Source organism: Myripristis murdjan, chromosome 19 (assembly GCF_902150065.1).
Source record: "Myripristis murdjan chromosome 19, fMyrMur1.1, whole genome shotgun sequence".
NCBI classification, from domain to species: Eukaryota; Metazoa; Chordata; class Actinopteri; order Holocentriformes; family Holocentridae; genus Myripristis; species Myripristis murdjan.
The window spans coordinates 22,016,819-22,037,231 of record NC_043998.1 but is presented as its reverse complement, the minus strand read 5'-3'; the positions used below and the strand labels follow the sequence as shown (position 1 = coordinate 22,037,231).

The following is a 20,413-nucleotide window of genomic DNA, read 5'->3' as shown; positions in this document are numbered from 1 at the left end:
AATGGGTCCAGCTGAGCATTAAATGTTGAAGGCATACATAACTTCAAAACAAGACATGCATGTTCAGAAACACTGGCATAAGCTGTTTTTCTGTGGAGAGTGACTGGCTTTTCACACTTTATTCACATTTTATTCACAAAGACAAAACTAGGCGAACCTAGCGCGAGCCATGTCGTGCAGAAGTGGGTGCGATATGTAATAATTTTGCATGTTCAAACGTGCAAATGAGCATCACACAGCACCGGGGGTTCACATGTATTGTTGATTTTTTTTTTTTTTTTTTTTTTTTTTTTTGGTTAATGATGATCTCTCAAATTCAAGTGCCCATTTATTGATTCTTTTTTTTTTTTTTTTCTCCCCTATGTCATGCGTGTTTGTATTTTTTGTTGTGTGTGCTCCCTTTGTTGCGGAACTAATTGCCCCATTGGGGACAAATAAAGATATATATTGATATTGATACTGATATTGATTTGAACTTAGCTACACACAGCCTATGTTGTTTACCTGAACGACAAATGTAAAACCCAGTATTTAGTTTCATAAATGCTGTTAGTTTGCTATGACAATGGTTTTCCAAGTCTGGCCTTTAACAGCTTGAAACAGGTGTGTGTAAGTCTCCAAACACAAGTATTCAGATTCCGGCATCAGCCTGGCTGTGTGTGTATGTGTGTGTGTGAGCTGAGGATTTAACCCAGAGGCTTGTTTATATTGTCTTTTTCATTATTTTTGGACCGCACACTAGCAACCACTAATATTAATTCCTCGTATACACAAAAGGATTCTGGTTCATTAAAAACCTTGAACAGCCAATCAGTTGCTGGGACGGGGGTGGAGGTGTTTACCTGGGATTGTCTCTGCCCTGGAAGGGGTTGTGGTCGAGCAGCGAGAGGACGGAGCTGTCGTTGGCGAGCAGACGACCGGCGATGTGGATCACCCACTCGCTCTGCTCATAGGTCTGCACAGACAGAGAGAGAGAGAGAGAGAGAGAGAGGGAGAGAGAGAGAAAAATCATACACTGGAGAATGATAACTAAATCCTGCAACTTTTAAAATCTTCCCTCAAGGGTCAAAATCCAATGTATTGTTAGGGAGAGAAGCAGGTGTCCCACATTTGCTAATACATGCATCTTTACCTGCCATAATTCAAGAAGAAAGATGATAAAAACTCTTAAGAAATGATCAGATTAATTGATTTCTTGGCAATGGCATCTTAATTGTTTTATCTTTTTTCTCTTTTTATTCGGGCTGACATTATCGTTTTAACTTGTGTTTGTATATCAAGCCATTAAAGCCCATTTCAGATGAAATGAACCATAAGAGAGACAGGGAAAGGTGAAGAAAAAGAATATATACAAAGGCAGACAGGGATAAGGAAGAAAAGAAAGAGACAGGCAGGGAGAGAGAGAGAGACAGCCAGAGAGAAAAAGAAAGCTAAAGCATGAGAGAGAAACAAAGAAAAAACTGAAGAGACAGAGAAAAAGAGTGGAGAGGAGGTGCAAAGATTAAGAGACAGAGCAGGAGAGAGAGGGCCAAAAAGACGTGATGATGTGGTGAGAGGAAGGAACTGAAGCCAATAAATGAAGCTGCTGCCCCCTGGTGGCTGCACATTGTACTGCACGTGGCTCCCAGCATCTTTTTGTCACTTTTTCCTGTTTGTGACCGTTCAGCGTTCAAAAATCAGATCCAGTCCAGTCGCTGATGTCCACCTTTTAACATGATGCAGTTTAACTGATCATATAATTATTATAGAAATGATAAATATTACTCCAGGCGTCAATATAAAGCCCTTTCCTGAGTTGATTGATCACAGTGTGACAAAAAGTATTACCACCCTGGGTTTCGGTGAAGAGTTTTAGTGTCCCATGATGATCCAAATACTGTTTCTGAAGATTTTCAAATGCGACAAGACTAAAATTTGTTTTTTTTTTTTTTAGCATAAAAATGGTCAAATCTAAAGAAACTGAATATCAGCGACTGTCTACCGCAGTACAAAAATAACAGCATCAGTGCTGGTGCTCAAACGCCTGTATCAGAGGAGCTCGCCCTCCACACAGGGACAATTAATTTATCACACAGACAAGCTGATACATTTCCACATCAGGAGTGTTTCCTCTCATACATCATGTCTGCGGCTCCTCACCTGGAAGGCGGCGAACCACATGAGCCAGTCCAGCCGGTAGTGGTAGGGCGATATGAGGCACGGCCGCCGGTAAACGTCGCCCGGCTTGCAGAGGAACTGGTACTCCTCCCAAACCGCCTGCGGGTCCTTGGGGTCCGAGCTCAGGGTGCCCTGGAAAATCACCTCGGTTCGCTCCTTGGTGATACTGGAGGAAAGAACAGGGAGAATAAAAACGGATACAGAAACAGATAAAACAGGAGGGGGAGGTGATGGAGCATATTGAGGTATTTTTATAACAATGTGGATGCTATTAAGATTTATTAATACTTTTAAAAAAACACCCTTAACAGAGTGGTTTTACAGCTGAGCTTCAAAGTTACCGGGATGATTAACTCACTTCTTGTCTATTTACTGGCGTTACATTTGTATGGGACATGCTGGGTGTTGACCGAAACGGTGATATTTCCTTCCTAATTATTCTCTCTGTTTTCCACTTGGCCTCAGACACACACCTCCTCCCCCGGGGGTTTTCACAGAGCCCAATTTAAAACTATGAAAGATCTCCGAATGGAATTTAAGACCAATTTAAAAAAAAAACAAAAATAAAGAAATAAAGCCGGGACAACCAGACCATTTCTGATTAAGCCGAGGGAATAAAAGGTCTGAAGGCACAAACAGAGGCGGTGTAAGACAAAGCGCTCCAGGAAATTAATCGGGAAACACGGAGTTCAGCTTCAGTAAAGCAGATATGCAGATTGTGCTTGTAAGCTTTGCAGGGCAGGGGCTCAAAAAGACGATGTAAATAACAACACCACTTATTAGAAAAAGAAAAAAAAACACCAGAAATCCATTAGTGACGATGTGCTTGTTTACTGACTGAACGCTAAAGTTTCAGGATCATTTTTTCCCACAGCCCTCGATTTTCATTGCTTCCTATTGGATGTGGTGCTATCGAGCTGGCACCGCGCTGCGCTGTGATTGGCTGGGAGCGACACACCTGCTGCCCAAAGGCCGACGCCCAGACGAGCCCCGAGCTCAGCAAAACAAGAAAACCCAGGCAGAGTGCAGACACACACACACACACACAGCGACACACACTGCTAGTGGCTCCGAGAGGATTATTGATGTATGAGTTTATATATTTTCTTGTCTTTAAGGAAAGTCCTTCTCATTCTGCCTTTAACACAAAGTGTGAAATGTGAGTCACTGATGCAGCTGGGACTCATTGCCATTACCAGCTGAGAGCGGCGATTTTTTTTCCCTTTTTTTTAACTGTAAACATCGTACAAGTCCCTGTGTCTGTAAGCCGAGCTGCTCAGTTAAATCCAAGTTTCCTAATCAGAACTTCAACTTCATGAGGCGTTCGATTGCATTTTTCCCAACCGGAGGTCGGAAATGACAGCTTTCCCAGTTTTCCTGAATGTGGCAAAGTGAGCTTGACACTGCACTGTGACAATAACATTGACAACACACACACACACACACCCCTGACCCCTGACCCCTGACCCCCGTCTGTACCTGCCGAAGGCCCCGTAGGTGTTGACGATGCGCAGCGGGTCGAAGGACGTGTTCATCACCTGCCTGGAGCTCAGCAGGTTCATCACCACGGGAACGCTCAGGCAGCCAATCAGAACGCCCAGAGAGACGTTCACCACCCGACGCATCAGCATACCTAGAACACACACACACACACACATGACAGAGTGAAACCTAAAATATCTTGATCTTCTGACTTTTTTCATAAGGCAAATTTTTGTCTCCTGATCTGATTTTTAGACGCATTTTGGTTTTATTTATTTATTTATTTATTATTGATTTATTTATTTTCATTTTATTTTTATTATTTTTATTTTATTTATTTATTATTTTTTTTTAAATTTTATTTATTTAAATTTTATTTATTTTTGCTAATTTTATTTAATTTAATGTAGCATTTATTTATTCATTTATTTATTGGTCTGTTTTGGCCTAAATGTATTATTTTTTTCCCCTTGGCTTCAAAGACTCAGCTCTTCTCCTGGGTTAAAATCAGAAATAACAAATTAAAAATTCAGAAACGTCTTTCCCACAGCCTGAAACGGGTGACAGCCGATGCTGTTTTCTCGCCTCTGTCCCCGGCAGGTCCGTCTCTCGCCCCTTCACTGTTGACTTTTTCAAAACATTGCTTGTTTTATTTTGGGTTGCTGCAGCGGTTTGTGTGCTGCAGTCTGTTTTCTGTACTCTGGGCTACACGCTCGCTTGTTTTCCCATCAAAAAAAAAAAAAAAAGAAAAAGAAATACTCCTTCATTTTACTGGCCCACAATGCACTGGAAAGAATCCGCTGGTCGAACGCTGTGGGACCAGCATTCGCATTCAAGCGTGAATATTTGACAGCTTAGTGAAAAATATGTGGACGGGGTGAAATGCAAAACAAGACACTCCTAGTGTTCAGTGTGTTTTGGGTGTTTTTTTGCCCCCTCATTTTTAATTTCACAGGATTTATGTCAGCTTCCAGTGGCGTTTCTTCCCGCGCGTCCCCTGGAGACTCAAACCCCGGTGGGACACTCGGCACAGTTTGGGTTTTTTTTGCTACGAAAAATTCAGTGTTAGAAGCACAGTCTGTGTGTGTGTGTGTGTGTGTGTGTATGTGTGTGTGTGTGTGTGTGTGTGTGTGTGTGTGTGCGTGTGTGTGTCGCATTAACACTCCCTCAGCGGAGAAGTTTCAGCCTGTTAGATCATGGAGTGGCTGCTATTCAGAAACGCTGAACTTCGACTTCTCCACTTCCTTTCTACCTGCCTTCTGCCTACTTCACCACAACGCTGCAAAAAAATCCCCATCTTCAGTCGTTTAATCTGATAATCAGTGTTATAATCTTGTTTTTCTCCTAACAAAACACAAAAAATCTGCCAGTGGGATGAGATAATCCCACTTGTTTCACTTATAGTTTCACTTTTTTCAGGAAAATCCTCTTGGGACGAGTATAAATCTGTAGAAACAAGGCAGATTAAGGCAGATTAGCCCTTTATTATCAAGAAAATAACACCTGATTCAAGAAAATTCTGGGACAAAGTTGATCAGCATTGGAAACAAGTGGGATTATCTCGTCCCAGTGGCAGATGTTTTAACTCTATTTGAAGAAAGAAGGCGATTTTAACACTGAATTTGAGACTAAGCGACTTGGTCGGAGGGATATTTCTTGCAGTGTAACGAAACCTGCTGTTTTACTTTGACTCATGTTCCAGGTAGAAATTTATTTCATATTCGACGTCCCAACATCAAATCCACTAACGAGTCCCGCGGGGCCAATTAGAAAGGGGCCGCTCTGGTTTTTTACCAGTCTAACCCCAGTTTTTTTTATGGTAAAAATGTATGCTGCGTGCTCGGAGCAGCACATTTAACTCACACACTCCATCTCCACCTGTCTCCGACTCCTTTCCCCACTTACGTTTTTTTCTTCTTTTTTTTTTTTTTCTGTTCCCGGACGTTTCAGCTGTCTAAGTGCTAATCCCTTTTCTTCCCATAATTCCCCCCTCCAGGATGACGAGACCAACTCCCCTCGTCGGCCGGTTCTATCCGTCCGCCTCTGCTGTAACTAATACGCCTGATCCGTTCGCATAACATCCAAAATCTCTGCAGCTAAAACTTGTCCTCCATTCCAAAATGAGAAAAATGAGACATCCAGCGTTTGAAAAAACTGTCAGAACAAAGTGAAAACAAACAGGAGGAAACTGAACTTTATCCTGAGTCTTCAATATTTCTTCTTTTTAACTCTAAACTGACTGTGAAGTGTGCTGAGTGTTGAGGCATTTTAAATAAAAATTCAACTTTATTTATTTGTATAACACGTTTTCTTACAAACATGCAGCCCAAAGTGCCTCACACTGCCAGATGAGCAGAACACAAAAATAAAATAAAAATAGTAAAAACTAGAAAATATTAAAAATGAAATAAATTTAAGTCAATACAATAAAATAAAATAAAATGAACATAAAGATTAAAAACAAATACGAAAAACAACGATTAACTGAAAAACTGAGGCTCCAAAATATAAGCCAGACTGAAAAACCTTACTGCCACTTTCTTACTAAAGGAACAGTTCACCTAAAATACAAAAAAAAAAAAAAAAAAAAAAAACAGAGGTGGATGGATACAAGAAATATTTCCCAGGGACACTTTTTGGCTCAACACCATGGTACTGACTGGGGTGAAGGGAGACAGACTGGAAAACTCGGTGGTAGATTATGGTAGATTATAAAAAGGTTAACTGGGAGAACTATTTTTTTGTATTTTGGGTGAACTGCTCCTTTAAGTACTAATGTTAATATATAACATTTTTATCACCAAGGTAACCGTAACTGATGTCTACAGTGTGTCTGTGTGTGTGTGTGTGTGTGTGTGTGTGTGTGTGTGTGTGTACCTCGGGTGGGTTTCGGCGTGCGCCCGGCCGCCTCCTCCGCCTGGATTTCCAGGACTTTCCTCTTGGCCCCGCCCCCGGAGCGAAACAGGAAGCCCAGAGCCGCGTCGTCAAAACAGGCCAGGCTGGGAACGATGGTCAGCCAGTTGAGGAAACTGAGGTTCCCGCTCACGATCAGAGTCACCTGGAGCACCGCACACACACACACACACACACACACACACGCACACACACACCTCAGTACACCTGTCACCAAGCAGCCAGTGGAGCCGCTCGTCACACCAGTCAAAAATAGTGGCATTAAACCTTTAAACACTCATTTTTGTTTAGTCATTTCTAGAAGAGCAGCCTGGGGTGTAAACTGAGATGCCAAATATTCTTTAAATTCAACTTTTTTGCACATTTTGTAATATATTTTTCATGTTTTATATTTTTTTTTAATTTTCCTTGAGCTCCCATATGAATTTATAACTATAATAGTCCTGCATTTTGTTTTTCTATACAACTCTGGTGCAAGATTTTATGAGGACAGCCCCTAACACCATATCACCCATAAAAAGTAATAAATCATCAAAATGGAATAAAGTGTCCCTCTAATGGGGCCGATTATTGTTTCATAAAAGGTGTCACATTTATACAATAACATAATAAAGTGTAAGAACATGAATGCACTGACTCTTATCAGTTAAAATTGTTACACCATCAGTGAAAATGATGTTAACCCTTTATCAAGTGCTGCAATACTGATCAGTTCATATGATCGAGTGAAATTCATCACATTAACACGTTTTCTTGCTCTTTCAATCCATTTAGAGGGACTTTCATGTTTTCATGGGTCCTGCTTTATTCACATTACCGCCTTAACTGTGTTATAATCACATTTTTGGCGCGTGTGTAAATGTGAAATATGCACGTTGCGCCTTGTTTTCTTGCGGACACGTTTGAAGTTTTGTCACTTTAAGATCACTAACCCCAATTTGATTTCCCTTGTGTTAAATGACAGTAAGAAAAGTCACTGAGAAAGCTGGAATTGGTCTTAAAACCAAGATATCCAGCCTCCAAACGACCAAAATCATCCCATCCACTTGGTGGCACTGCGTCAACAGAGGATTAAAAGTTGCAGTGAGGAAACAGACCCAGTCAATCCATCTGTCACAGATGTAATTTAAAATCCAGACGTGTGAAAGTCCTGGTCCTGATCCGGGTGAAGGCGGCCCGGCGTGCCTCACCTGGAATAAAACCTGTATGGCCCCGTTGACGGCGCACATCCTGCGACCCGTGAAGGTGAAGAAGGGGGCGATGAGCTCGATGAAGTGGTTGGACAGCGTCTCGAAGCGGTGGAACCACCACGGCGAGCGGTGCATGTAGTAGGACATGGGGTTGGGCATCGGCTGGGTCTGAGACACAGAGCGGGTGAAGACAAACCAGGGCACGCAAACACACCAACAGGAAAAAAACAAAAAACAAAAAAAAGACACAGCCGTTTGTCCCGAGAATCAATCTGTCTTTCGTTGCCGCACTTCTTCTGCGGCGAGGCAGAGAGTTTAGACAGCGAGCTCTCTGACTGACCACATCCCTCCTGACTGAGCCACAGACAGACGGAGGCCCCGGGGGCTTTGACGGCTCAGGAGGAATCAGGAGGAGAGCGATTCCTCCTCAGCATTTTCACCTTCGGTTCAAGGACACTCACAGCAAACAGGTTTCAGCTTTTAAAGAAGCAAAGTGGCTCTCTGCAGGCTTGAAAAATCGACATTTGTGACTTTCTCAATTCTGCTTTCTATTGCTACTTTTGAAACTACAAATGAACGGTCTTATATGGGGAAAAAGTAAACCAGGAAATTAGTGGTTAAGTTCAGTTGCACTTTGTAAAGCAGACATGATGAGAAAGTGCAAAAAATCCAAATAAACAGTTTGCAAATTGCTGTACGAACCCTGTCCTGTGAGAAAAATAAGTCCTCTTGCAGCTGCAGTTAAGACATTTTATTCCTTTTACAGCCTTAAATGTAGACAGTTGAGGTCAAGACTCATTTGCCAATTTATATCAGATCTGAGGACAAAAATGCAAACACCAAAGCATAAGCAGACATCATATATTTACTTCTGCGCTCTGTGGGTTCACATGTATAAATATACAAATCAGCGCACTGGCCAGGTACCTCTGCGTGTTTGGGCTGTAATTTTTCAAATCTTTGGCGACTTGGCGGAGACAAATGACAGTCGTCTGCTTTCCTAAAGCATCTCAGCGAAAAACTGCATGATTATGCATGAAAAAAATAAAATAAAATAAACGTTCTGCAATGCGCGCTCTGTGCCGATACTCGTACCAAACATTTTCTAAACATAGACGACGCGAGGTGCCAGTTTTCGCCACTTTGCTTTGGCACCAAACTCCCGTCTCGGGCCGGGGCGGGGAGCAATTTACGGTGCCGCACCTGGGGAGGAAACATTTCCACGTCTAAATAAAGATGGGACGTTATTTAAATGAAGGCAACCCCACCAACACGGGGCAAAAACACCAACAGGGCTCACACAGTGGTGCGCAGTGTTTGTGCATGTATGAGTAAGCGTGTGTGTGTGTGTGTGTGTGTGTGCGTGTTTATGTATGTTTATGTGCATTTGTCGGGGTGGAGGCTGCATGCAAACGGCGTAGGAGTCAAACATGCAAACAGAGCTAGGCGAGGTGCTGAAAAATTAAAAAAACAGCAGTGAACCTCAGCAGGGAAGAGCTGGCACCCTCCTCTATGCTCTTATTGTATTTATGGAATGAAAAAAAAAAAAAGAAAAGAAATTGAGGCTAATCTTACCTGCAGCTTACCAAAACACCCCGCCGCCCCCCCTGGAAATCCGAAGGCAACGCGCCTGCGACCACAGGCGACCAAACAACCCCGCCTCGCTGGCGAGCTCGCGGCATCACAACAAACAAACCGCCGCAAACACGACAGCAAGCGCGCCAAAACCAAGTGCACCCACACGGGCCGTCCCAGCTGGGACACGAGGGCTTGTCGTGCTGACGGAGGCCTGAAAGGGAGCAGTGTGTCCGGGGGGGGTTAACAAGGCCTCACCTGGCGCCAGTGGCTTCCGGTGCTCTGCCTGTGTGTGTGTGTGTGTGTGTGTGTGAGTGTGTGTGTCTACACTCCCGGAGTTGAGGCTGGGGCGGCTCAGTCTTTGGATGAGGAAGCCGTCCCAGCATGGAATAAACTCCACATCGTTAAAGAAACAGTTCCTCCAAAATGAATCAATTAATAAATACAGGAATAAAAATTAACAATAAGAACAAGAATAATTGATGCCCCTAACCCCTGTCAATCCACACAGGGGTGTCACTATTTAAAGGTGCACTCTGCAAAAATTTGGAGGGTGATTTAAGTCAGGGCCCCTGAGGCTCAACAGACAAAAAACTAAAATAAGAACATCATTTTGACAGTGGAGTAATTGAGAAATGACACGTTTAATCCCTGTGAGATTATAACTTTAACCAAGCCTCAGCAGGGAGAAGCACATTCGTCTGTACGGGAGCGGAGGAATGGAACAAAATCCCAAACGAAATTAAATCTGCTCATACGGGTTTCTGAACGTGCACGTTTTTCTTACTTATCTTCATTTTGTGCTGTCTTTTGTGTGTATTAATAATTTGCGTGTAATAATTCAACTGTAATATTAGTAAATGTCACTAATGCTCACTTTCTATGAAAAAATACTTCTAAACAGAATTGATAATTACAGAAACTTTACGAGTATAAGTTTTTAAATACACATAATGCACATACTTTTGATATAACTTAAAGATAATGCACAGTTTTGTTTTGTTTTTTTGTTTGTTTTTAATTTGTAAGGTACAGTTAAAACATTTTGTATTTCTTTCTATTTTTTTTTTTATTTTTTTTTTTTTGTAATTTAATTCTTTTCTTGAGAATTTGAGCAAATGCAACTCACCCAGTTTCCCCTCAGGGATCAATAAAGTATTTCTGATTTCTGAAGCAAGTAAGCGGGAACAAAATAGAAATAAAAAAAACACAAAAAACTGTATATGTTTGCCCTGAATGAGTATGTGTAAGAAACCGACATAGGCCTACAGTTTGCAGGTGTTCTTCGTTAACTGTGACTGTTTTGGAAAAAAGCTGTTGCTGCTGAGTTTTTTTTTGTAATTCCTTGACAGCTTGAGCTTCACAAACAAATCCTCACCCAGCCCCCGTTGTCCTGTGGTGGACGGAGACAGACTGGAAACCCCACCAAATCACACAGAAACTGTAAGGAGGGAACATATCTTTTTTTTTTTTTTGCATTTTGAGTGAACTGTTTCTTTAACATGCAAGCCTGCACAGGTGACGACATGCCCCCCACCCCCACTGTCCCACCCACCCACCAAAAACAAACTCCGTATAACTCCAATTAAACATTTAAAACACCTCAGAGAACAAGAGTAAAAAGCTTCTACATCACAAAAAAAAAAAAAAAAAAAAAAAATCACCCCGGCCGACGTTTATTCGCCAGTTTATTCGTTCAGCAGAGATCCGATCGGCTCGTCAATATCACGACAAGCCCCGGGGAGCGTGTCGGTGCGCCGGTTTCCTGTCCAGGTGAGGCAGAATAAAGGCGCAGTGTGTCGCCCTCCGCAGGTAAATATACATACACACACACACACACACACACTCCACAGAGGAGGCTTTGACGTTAAAACCGAGGGACGGGGCTGATTTCTGTGTAAAGATGTCAAGACGAGGGATGGCGGTCGGTGTGTGTGTGTGTGTGTGTGTGTGTGTGTGTGTGTGTGTGTGTGTGCGTTGGATTAAAATAAGCGAAGCCCAGCGGTTCCTTGAGGATGTCTCATTTTAACCGCTTAAGTACATACGTGAGGTACATCAGCCCTAATTCACTTCCTTTAGTCACACACGGGTCATGCAGTCCCATAGGAGCCAGTGTGTTACAGCCCATCCGTCACTGCTGTCACACTGCCTGCCTGCGTGTGTGTGTGTGTGTGTGTGTGTGTGTCACCATGTCCCCTAGGAGCCAGTGTATTCCTGTCTATGTTAATTACAGAAGATCGGCTCGCTAAAACACAGAGCGGTGTGGGCCGCGGCGGTCGGGCGTCCCGCGGGGAAAAACAAACACGGGATTTGCGCAACCGCACGGGGCTGATTTATTGAAACCCACGACGCGGCGGTTTCGCTGCAATGCGTTGCCGCGGCGACGTTTTCGCTGCGATGTGATTTCGGCGGCTGTCCCTGTCATCGTCGGGCAGGCAGCGCCAAGCCGGAGCGTTTTTACGGGCCGACCGGGACGAGACGCTCGGGCTGTCAAAGAAAACGGGCCTCGGGGAAATCTGGAGGCCGCCGCTTCAGAGAATGGCACCGGTGTTTGTTTATTTATTTATTTATTTATTTATTTATTTTTACCGCTGCTGGCCGAGCGCCGCCGGTGATGACGTACAACATAATAAAACAACGTTCCTCATTCTCAACAATAACCTTTGAGTTTCTCTTTTAATTTGTTTGGTCCCCGTCTTTGATGCTAAACGCTCGTTGTGGGATTGTGGTTTTATCAACTTTTCAGGAATGAAACTTTCAATCCTTTCCAGATGTTGACCTCAAATTAAAAAAAAAAAAAAATGATGTGTGTGTGTGTGTGTGTGAGTGTGTGTAGATGTTTATACATGTGTGAGGAGATGTTTATACATAAACATGCATAGAGCGTCGCCTCGGATCATGTTTCGCTCTGTGCTGCTGCTCTGCCCGTGTTTTTTTTTTTTTTTTTTTGGGACTCCATGCTTCCCTGCACAAGCCTGCTGACAAACATGTTTTTAAGTAAAGGGGCAGTTCACTAAAACTGTGCCAACAAATTATTACGGTTTCTGCCACGTGTCTCCCGGTCATGTCTGATATGGATAAAAAATAAATAAAAATAAAATTATTCCTGCACTTTGACGCAGGAGTTAGTACTGGTATTACTTAGTATAGCAGTACACTACAGTATTAGATAGTACTAGGTAGTGAAGTCGAAGTTTTGTTATGCGGGGTTCCCAGAGGGTCTTGAAATTTCTGGAAAGTCATGGAAACATGAGAAGTGTATGCCAGACCGGGAAAGTCAGGGAATTTCATAAACTGTTGGGACAAATCATGGAATATCATGGGATTATGTCAGCATCAATCAGTAAAAAAATCAAAAAAAAAAAAAAAAAAAAAAAAAAAAAAAAAAATCAGTAATTTGTTTTTGAATAAATGTACTATTTATTCTCCATTGTGTTCATGTTGTGTTCAATTCCCTCACAGAGTAAATATGTATAATATTTTTTTAATAATAATAATTTTAATAATAATTTTAATAATAATAATTTTAATAAACTTAAGAGCTCTGAAGATGAAGTGGGTTTAAAAATCGGTCAAGGAGCAAAAGTGTCATTTTACTTTTATATAAGATCATGGAAAGTTGATATTTTAGTCGTGGGAAGTCGTTGTTGTGATTCCACGGGGCAGAGAGAGGAAGAGATGCTTATTGGCTAAGGAAGAGGTTAGTTAGATTAATGTATATACACACACACGCACACACACACACAGACGTTCATACACACCTCATAGTGGTAGTCCATGCAGGTGAGGTCCCTCCAGCATTTGTCCCCTCTGACCTTGATGAGACCCTGCAAGAGACGGGAAACACCAAAATCTGTTTCACACCTTCTTCATTTGCCCTCGTCCTCAAAAACATCAAAACTTCAAAGCGCAAAACGCCGCGAGTCTCAAACACGCGGCCTCCAATTACACCGCAAATTGTGCAAAATGTAACGACCGTCATCAAATGAGATTAGAGAGTGTTCAGTCACACTCGGATCACACACCCCGCTCGAGCCGACCGTGAAGAATAAAACCCGATTAAGGTCCGGCCTCCTCTGTGGACCAAATGAAATCTCTCGATAAAAGGAAAGTTTTGTGCAAAAATCAGATATCGACCAATAAAAAATAAATAAATAAAACAAATACCCTCCTTTACGAACAGTCCATGGCATGAAATCTGCAATTCTGAGTGCTTTTTAAAGGACAGAAGGTGAGTCGAGTCCTCAGATGACACAAAGATTACTCTTACACAGAATGGATCATGTTGAACGTGTTGAATAATCAACGGGAGGTGAGGATAATTTTACAAAACAGATTTCTAACATTTTGCAAATTAAAATGTTCAGGTAAAGAAACAACATAAACTGAACGGACCGTCTTATGTAGCTACAATCTGGTATCAATCTGTCTTTAAAATGTGATAAAGTTAGTAAATCATAAATAAATAATGTCCTGAATTTGGTTTATTTAAGAAGAGACTGTAACTCAATAGACCAGACTGCAGACTATTGGTATCTGCTGATATCAGCTTTATAGGCAATATCAATATTGATCCAGTGTTTTTTTTCACTGCTGATTCTGGGCTAAATGTGAAATAAATCAACACAATTCTGTTCAGATGAGCCAATGTCAGAAGCTGAACTTGCTTTGCATCTGCATTTGTACTAAAATTCTCACTAAAATGATGCGAATTGATCTGTTATAGGTGCAAAGATACTGGACATCAATATCAGCCTCATAAAAAAATAAATACATAAATAAAAAAACACCATATTATTCTATCCTGCTGTGATATGGAATCTGTTGTCTGCTGTTTTTGCTGTGCTGTGGCTTATAAACCTAAAATAAAAACTGCAGGGGAAACAAAAGGAGACGTTGCTCATTAGGATTCAGCTGGTTTTGACACAAAACGCATAAAATATTTTCTCCGTAATGCAATCTGATTTGCAGGCCAGAGGACTCGGCAGCAAAAACACGGCGTTCAGGCAGATGTCTGAAACGTCTCTCAGCAAGTTACACACACACACACATAAAAAAAAAAAACAAGTGTTTGCCATTTGGAAATTGCGGTAATTAGTATTGTCATTTCAATGCTTTTTTCAATTAATCGAAGACCCTCGGCAACATATTACCATATTTTAGAATTCAGTTATTCGTGTAATACGAACAGGTCTCTGAGAAAGTCAAGCTGCGCTCATCAACATGCCAAATGTTTCTGCTTTGGGACAGAAAGACAGACGGACAGATAAGACGTTGGTGTTTTAAATTATGCTCTTTTTGAATCCGCAGAATTCGTGGTACATTTGAAACAGGTGAGGGAAGAGGCGCTGAGGACAGGCACAGGAACGAAGAGTCCCTCTATCTTTGGCTGATACTACAACCTCCTGTCTAATTTTAACTGATTTAAGCAAATGCAAACGATGATTTAAAAAAAAATAAATAAAGAGTCAAACAGCCAGAATGAGAGCGCAGGTAAGGCATGTAGTCTTCCACTGAGCCTCTCCTAATAAATGACTCATCCCCAATTATGGCGGCACACCACTCGGCCAGGACGCAGAGGAAAGAGGAGGCATTATGCGCCTGATCAGTGGTGGATATGAATCTGCAGTGCATATGGATAATCACATCAAAGCCCGACAGATGAGATGAATTAGGAGGACAGAGAGTGAAAAAAAAAAAAAAAAAAAAAAAAGAGAGAGGGAGAGCTCGGAGAAAGCTGGAGGCTGCGGTGAATGAACGAGCCTGAAGGACGAGAAATGAGGGAATAAGGGAAAGATAATCTAATTAAAGCTGTAGTTCTGTTATCTGGTGATGAACTGACAGTAAATGCTACAGCCGATATGGAGGCAGTTATTTCTGCAGTGGCTGCAATCGCCAGCTCCTTTATTACTTTGTGGATTTTGTTTTTTAAAAATGCCGGGATGTAAACCAGATTTGCAAGATTTTTTTGTGTCTGTAACGTGAGCTCGCTGGTTATACTCAACTTCCCCAGAATGCACTGCATCTCATTAGACTGTGCAATGGTGGTGACGCCGACCAGCAGCAGCGTCCGTACAGATGTGTGATTTATTAACGCTGTATCAGTGTCGTGAGGCTGTAAATTATCCTCATTTCGGATTTAACCCTATAAAGCCTGAACTATGAAAGAATTGGCAGAAAATTCCAATTTTTTGAAATTGAACCCTTTATTTATTCCTATAACAAAATGTAAAAAAAATTCAAAAATTATGTTATTACACGACCTTTCTGGTGTATGATATATGATATGTACTTGAAGTGCCAATGGTATGGTCCAGGGTGAACAGGGGAAGTGTTCAAAGGTATACAACAGTATTTTGGTCAAGTATTGATTAAACTGAAAACGGAATGTGTGAATTGATAACGTGCATCATATATGATACAAATGGCTTTACAGGGTTAAAGGGGTAGTTCGCATTGGTGCCAAATGGTGCCGAGTGATTGTCAAGTCTGACTCCCCCCCCCCCCCGGCCGGTCAGCTGGAAGTCACTGTGCGGGGAGAGGGAGTGCAGTGACTGTCCTCAATGTAAAGTTTTTGTTGTGATCCTTAAATAAAAGAGAAAATATCAGCCAAAGAAATAAATGTGGTAGCTAATATACAGATTTTTTGGTCAGAGCTGCTCCGGCTATGTATTTAATGTGTGCTGCAAAAAAAATAAAAATAAAAATAAAAAACAGACTGGCAACAATTATATGACAGTTATTTTTATTTTTTATTACATGTTTTCAAAGGGTGCGATATTCAGAGACACAGGCTATAAAAAATGCAAACGTGTCAGTTTTAAAAAGGGGAGCTCAAGTTTGCCCGGCAACAGTCGGAGAGCTGGACAGCGATTGGACGAAAGCTGAACCACAAAGTCCTGGACTCAACCGGCAGAGAGGGACGGGGGATTTTTTTTTTTTGCTTGTTTGTTTGTGGTTGTGTTTTAATCAAATTCTTGCTCATTTTTCACCAATCAGGATCGCTCTGTGGTGATAACAGAGGGGGCGGGGCTGACTTTTGATTGGCTGCTGATTTCTCCAAAGTGTCCTAACCTGAGCTTTAAACGCACGTGGGGGGAATCTACATTTCTCCAATCAGTGAAAATCAACTCCAAACTATTGATTCCCAGCGACTCCGTTTTCTTTGGGATCGACTCTCAGGCTTTAAAGTGGATTGTGTAAATAATTTCACTTTCTCAGCTTTGAAGCCTTCCCGTGCATCGACGAGTTTCTGGTTTTAATTGCGAGCGAGCGCCGATCACCTTCCCGCGTTACAATCTGTCATCTGATCGGGTTTTCACTGCAGCTGGCTGACTTGTGCTGCCTCGCCGCGGTGCATTATGAGAGGAGAGAGATGGGGAGATAAGGAGGCTCATATGACCGGGCCGAGGAGATGGAAGGAGGCGGCGGAGGGAGGAAAGAGCGAGGGACGGGTTTTCGCGCCGACGGCGGTCGCGGGGGCAAATTCACGCGCCGTTTACGAGGCGTCACGTGTAATCCGATCACGGCAAAACAAATGTGACTCTGCTGATGTGAGAACGTACTCCTCTCTCCTTGCTTCCTTCACTCCTATCGCCTCTGTGCCTCCTTTCCTGCTTCCTTCTCTCTCTCTCTCTCTCTCACCTTCCCAGGTCAAACGCCGGCATCCCAAAGCACTTTTCCCCGCCGTGAGCCGCGATATTTCAGCGGTGTAAGGCTGTCTCACCACGAAGCTGTCAAAACACTTGGTTACCACCGCCTCTCTGTAAAATTGCATGCGTTTAATTTGACATGAAGAGCAACAGGAAAATGAGTCAGGGATCTCCGCTCTGCAGGACTCCGGCCTGTCGATACCGATCCGTCAAGCGGCGGCGCAGCTGGCGGATCGCGTGGAATAACTCAGAGCTCTTGCGTTTTCTTTGACGGGCGTCTGTCGTCGGGGCGTTTTCGTTTTCACATTTTCTTTCGCCGCTTGTTTCTGGATTTCTCGGAAGCGTGTTGAGGCCCGGTGATTTCCAAGATGCAGAAAACACAACAACAAATTTGATCACGAAAATGGAATCAGCCGTAAAAATCGGTGCAGATTACGGCAGAATCATGCCAAAAAGTGCATGCAGCTTATAAAAATCCGAGTTTTCCCTAACATTATTTGTGTGTTGTTTTTTTTTTGTTTTTTTTTTACAGCGCCTAAACTGAGGGAAAAAAATGCTGAGAGTCTTTACTGTGTTTTGGTGTCATTTATGTGCACAGTGTTGCTGCAGCGTCTGTCCTTGGACTGCTGTCATGTGTTTCCCAGAGGGCTCCTCTTCCACACACACACACACACACACACACACACACACACACACACACACACACAGCACTTCAACAAACTCTTAGCAGCGCAACCACATCGGCGGTTTTCGAGCTACTGAGGCACTTTAGTCCGGTGCCGTGTTACAAATTCACTGATATCCATTAAATTTTGAATATTTTCTGTTTGAACTGTTCAAAGTGAATTCATCCACCACATGATGAGACACTTTCTGCTGACAAAATGTGCTTCGATCGTAAAAACCAAGGATTCAGAAAAAAAACTGAAACAGAAAACACAGATTTTGGGGAAAAATATAACATATTTCACAGGAACCTTGTATAGTTCAGTTCCACAGTTTGACTGGATGAACGGACGAGAACCAAACAATAACGGTCCTCTTCAAAAAAAAAAAAAAAAAAAAAAAAAAAACCTTCAATACTATAAAATTAACAGCAATTTGTGAGGTTTTTTCCTGCAGATAAGCTGCCAAATATAAACATGGCATCACACTGAGGTATTTGCAGCGCAGTAACAATGGAGTTTGACATCAGAAAAGGTTTCAGGATCTAAATCTTTGAAAGTAAACGTCGGGTTTTGGTGTCAGTCCCTCACAATCAAAGAGCGAGGCCTTCTTTCCAGCAGCAAATAGACCAGAATGCAATGCGGCAACCAGGCAGGATGGGGTTTGAGTCGAATGATTACACTTTAAAACTATCCCTACGTTCCAAATCGCATACTTATACTTTTTACTTTTAGTAAGTACTGCAGCTGCCCTTACAAAGTATGTAGTTTAGTATGAAATATGCATGCTAATTCTTTTTTCCCCTACTAAATAGTATGGTAGTATGAGTATTGGAATGCAGGGTATGTTTATGCCCATATGTCTACCTGTGACTGAGCGGGGGCTGATGAACGGCATTCTGGGAGATGCAGGAAATCACTCACTTAAGTAGAAGTGGACCAGAGAAACTGCACTGGACACTACAGACTGATGACATACATAACAATGGAGTTTCTCAGGGGGATTTCTCCTTTCAAAGCAGGGAACATGACTCCAGAAATCTGGAGGAATACGTCCAGAGCCCCGGGCCTGTTTTCCACCAAATGAAATGAGCAAACAGTTGCTATCCAGGACACGAGACTGTCAATATTGACACATCAGCTGGTCATGCGGTTGGCATGGAATGTGGAATAAATCTGCCACTAACCAAATTTAGAAAAACCAGGACATTTCATTCTGATTATGAGCTGCTGGCTGTGGAGATGCTGCAGCCAGAGATGCTGATAATCCAATTCGGTCATGAGGTCCTGAAATGACATCAATTTCAATCTGATATTCAGACCGGGGCGGCCAACAGAGCTGCCTACCAAACGTGGACGGCCCCAGGGGGAAATTATATTAGTGACGTGAATTCAGCAGGTTTCATTTAGATTGAGCTTTTACACAAACATACGAGACACCAGTGTCTCCATATCATAAAGGGAAAATCTTTCAACTTTAAAAAAATGTGTATTGTCTCACATTTTCACTGACTAAATATGCCTAGTCAATTTTTAAATTTTACATTTAGGCATGCAGCAGAACTACTAAACCAGAGCAGCTTATAATAAGCCGGTGGAGATTCAGTGCCTTGCTGGAAGACACTTCAACAAAACAGATGGCTGCAGTTTGCGTGCAGGACAGGCTTTCTAACCCCCTGGAAATGATGTGTGAAATCAGGTTAAAGCACACAATAATGCCTTGTTACGACCACAACAAAGACGCATTTCACCCACGACTTACTAAACTTTTGTTAGAAATCAAACTTTAAGTGCGGCACGGGCCATAAAAGTTGTCACCGAAAAAAAAAAAAAAATGTCATGACAAATTGCATGTGAGCATGTGATTCCAATAACCACAAGTGTTTGGACCTGCTAAAAAAAAAAAAAAAAGGGAATCTGACTCCTTCCAGACGAGCTGAGGTAGAGACCGCAGAGCGCTGCCTTCCAGGTACACTCAGGCTTTGACAAAAGCGCACATGGCATGAAGTGAAGTCACGCCATTTCCTGTGCGAGCGATTGGCAAGCTGAGATTTACCCTGGACCCGCTCAGTGAAAACAGAGCTTGGGAACCGAAGGCGAGGAGAGCGGCGGTGACGGCAGCACGGCCGCTTTTAGGAAGCTGCAAAAGTCAGCGCTTGTCTTTCGAAACTGGAGGAGGGAGAGATGCGAAGAGAGGAGAGGGCAAACAAGTTTAACCTCCTGTTTGGCTTCTCGCCTCGTGTTCATTTCACTGCAGTGAAAATGAATGTATTCTCAAATTTCTGGTGGACGGGAAAAAGGTAAAGATGCCTATCAAACATCCCCATAAACCGTCAATACATCTCAATACAACGGCAGCCAATTTATTCCTCGTTCAGGGATACGTCCTGCATTAGTACCGCAGCCAATTCCTCCTTGGATGCCGCACAGTAGAACCAAATTAGGAGACTGTAAAACAAAACTCTAATGTCTTTCAAAGCGGCTGCCAGACTATTTCCAGTAACTTCTGCGAGCCGAAAAAGAGAGCAAAACTGTATTTTTCCAAACAATTTCCCCCGGGAACGGAGCCAAACGGCCGCAGGAGTTCAGCAAACATACAGAAAGAGACAGACGTCCACGGCTGCTCAATCCGTGGAGCCCGCCGCAAACGATACCTCTGACATTCATTCACCGCGGCCGATCTGCTTCTGATTAAGTTTCTGACTCTCACCTGAACCCGACAACACCGGCGGAGGAGCTACAGCCCCGCAGTGAAACCCCAAAACTGAGGAACGTGATA

At 42.6% G+C, this 20,413-nt stretch overlaps 1 protein-coding gene across 2 annotated transcripts in view; it reads right to left on the bottom strand.

The window, feature by feature from the left end:
* The window catches only part of lmf1 (lipase maturation factor 1), a 41,759-nt gene that overhangs the window by 2,738 nt on the left and 18,608 nt on the right, over positions 1-20,413 (bottom strand). For both annotated transcript variants that reach the window (XM_030078292.1, XM_030078293.1), the window contains 6 exons: positions 13,079-13,144; positions 7,743-7,910; positions 6,517-6,697; positions 3,637-3,790; positions 2,140-2,323; positions 843-955 (listed from right to left, as the gene is read on the bottom strand). In XM_030078292.1, the coding sequence (XP_029934152.1) occupies positions 843-955; positions 2,140-2,323; positions 3,637-3,790; positions 6,517-6,697; positions 7,743-7,910; positions 13,079-13,144 (866 nt within the window). The remainder of the gene's footprint in view (positions 1-842; positions 956-2,139; positions 2,324-3,636; positions 3,791-6,516; positions 6,698-7,742; positions 7,911-13,078; positions 13,145-20,413) is intronic.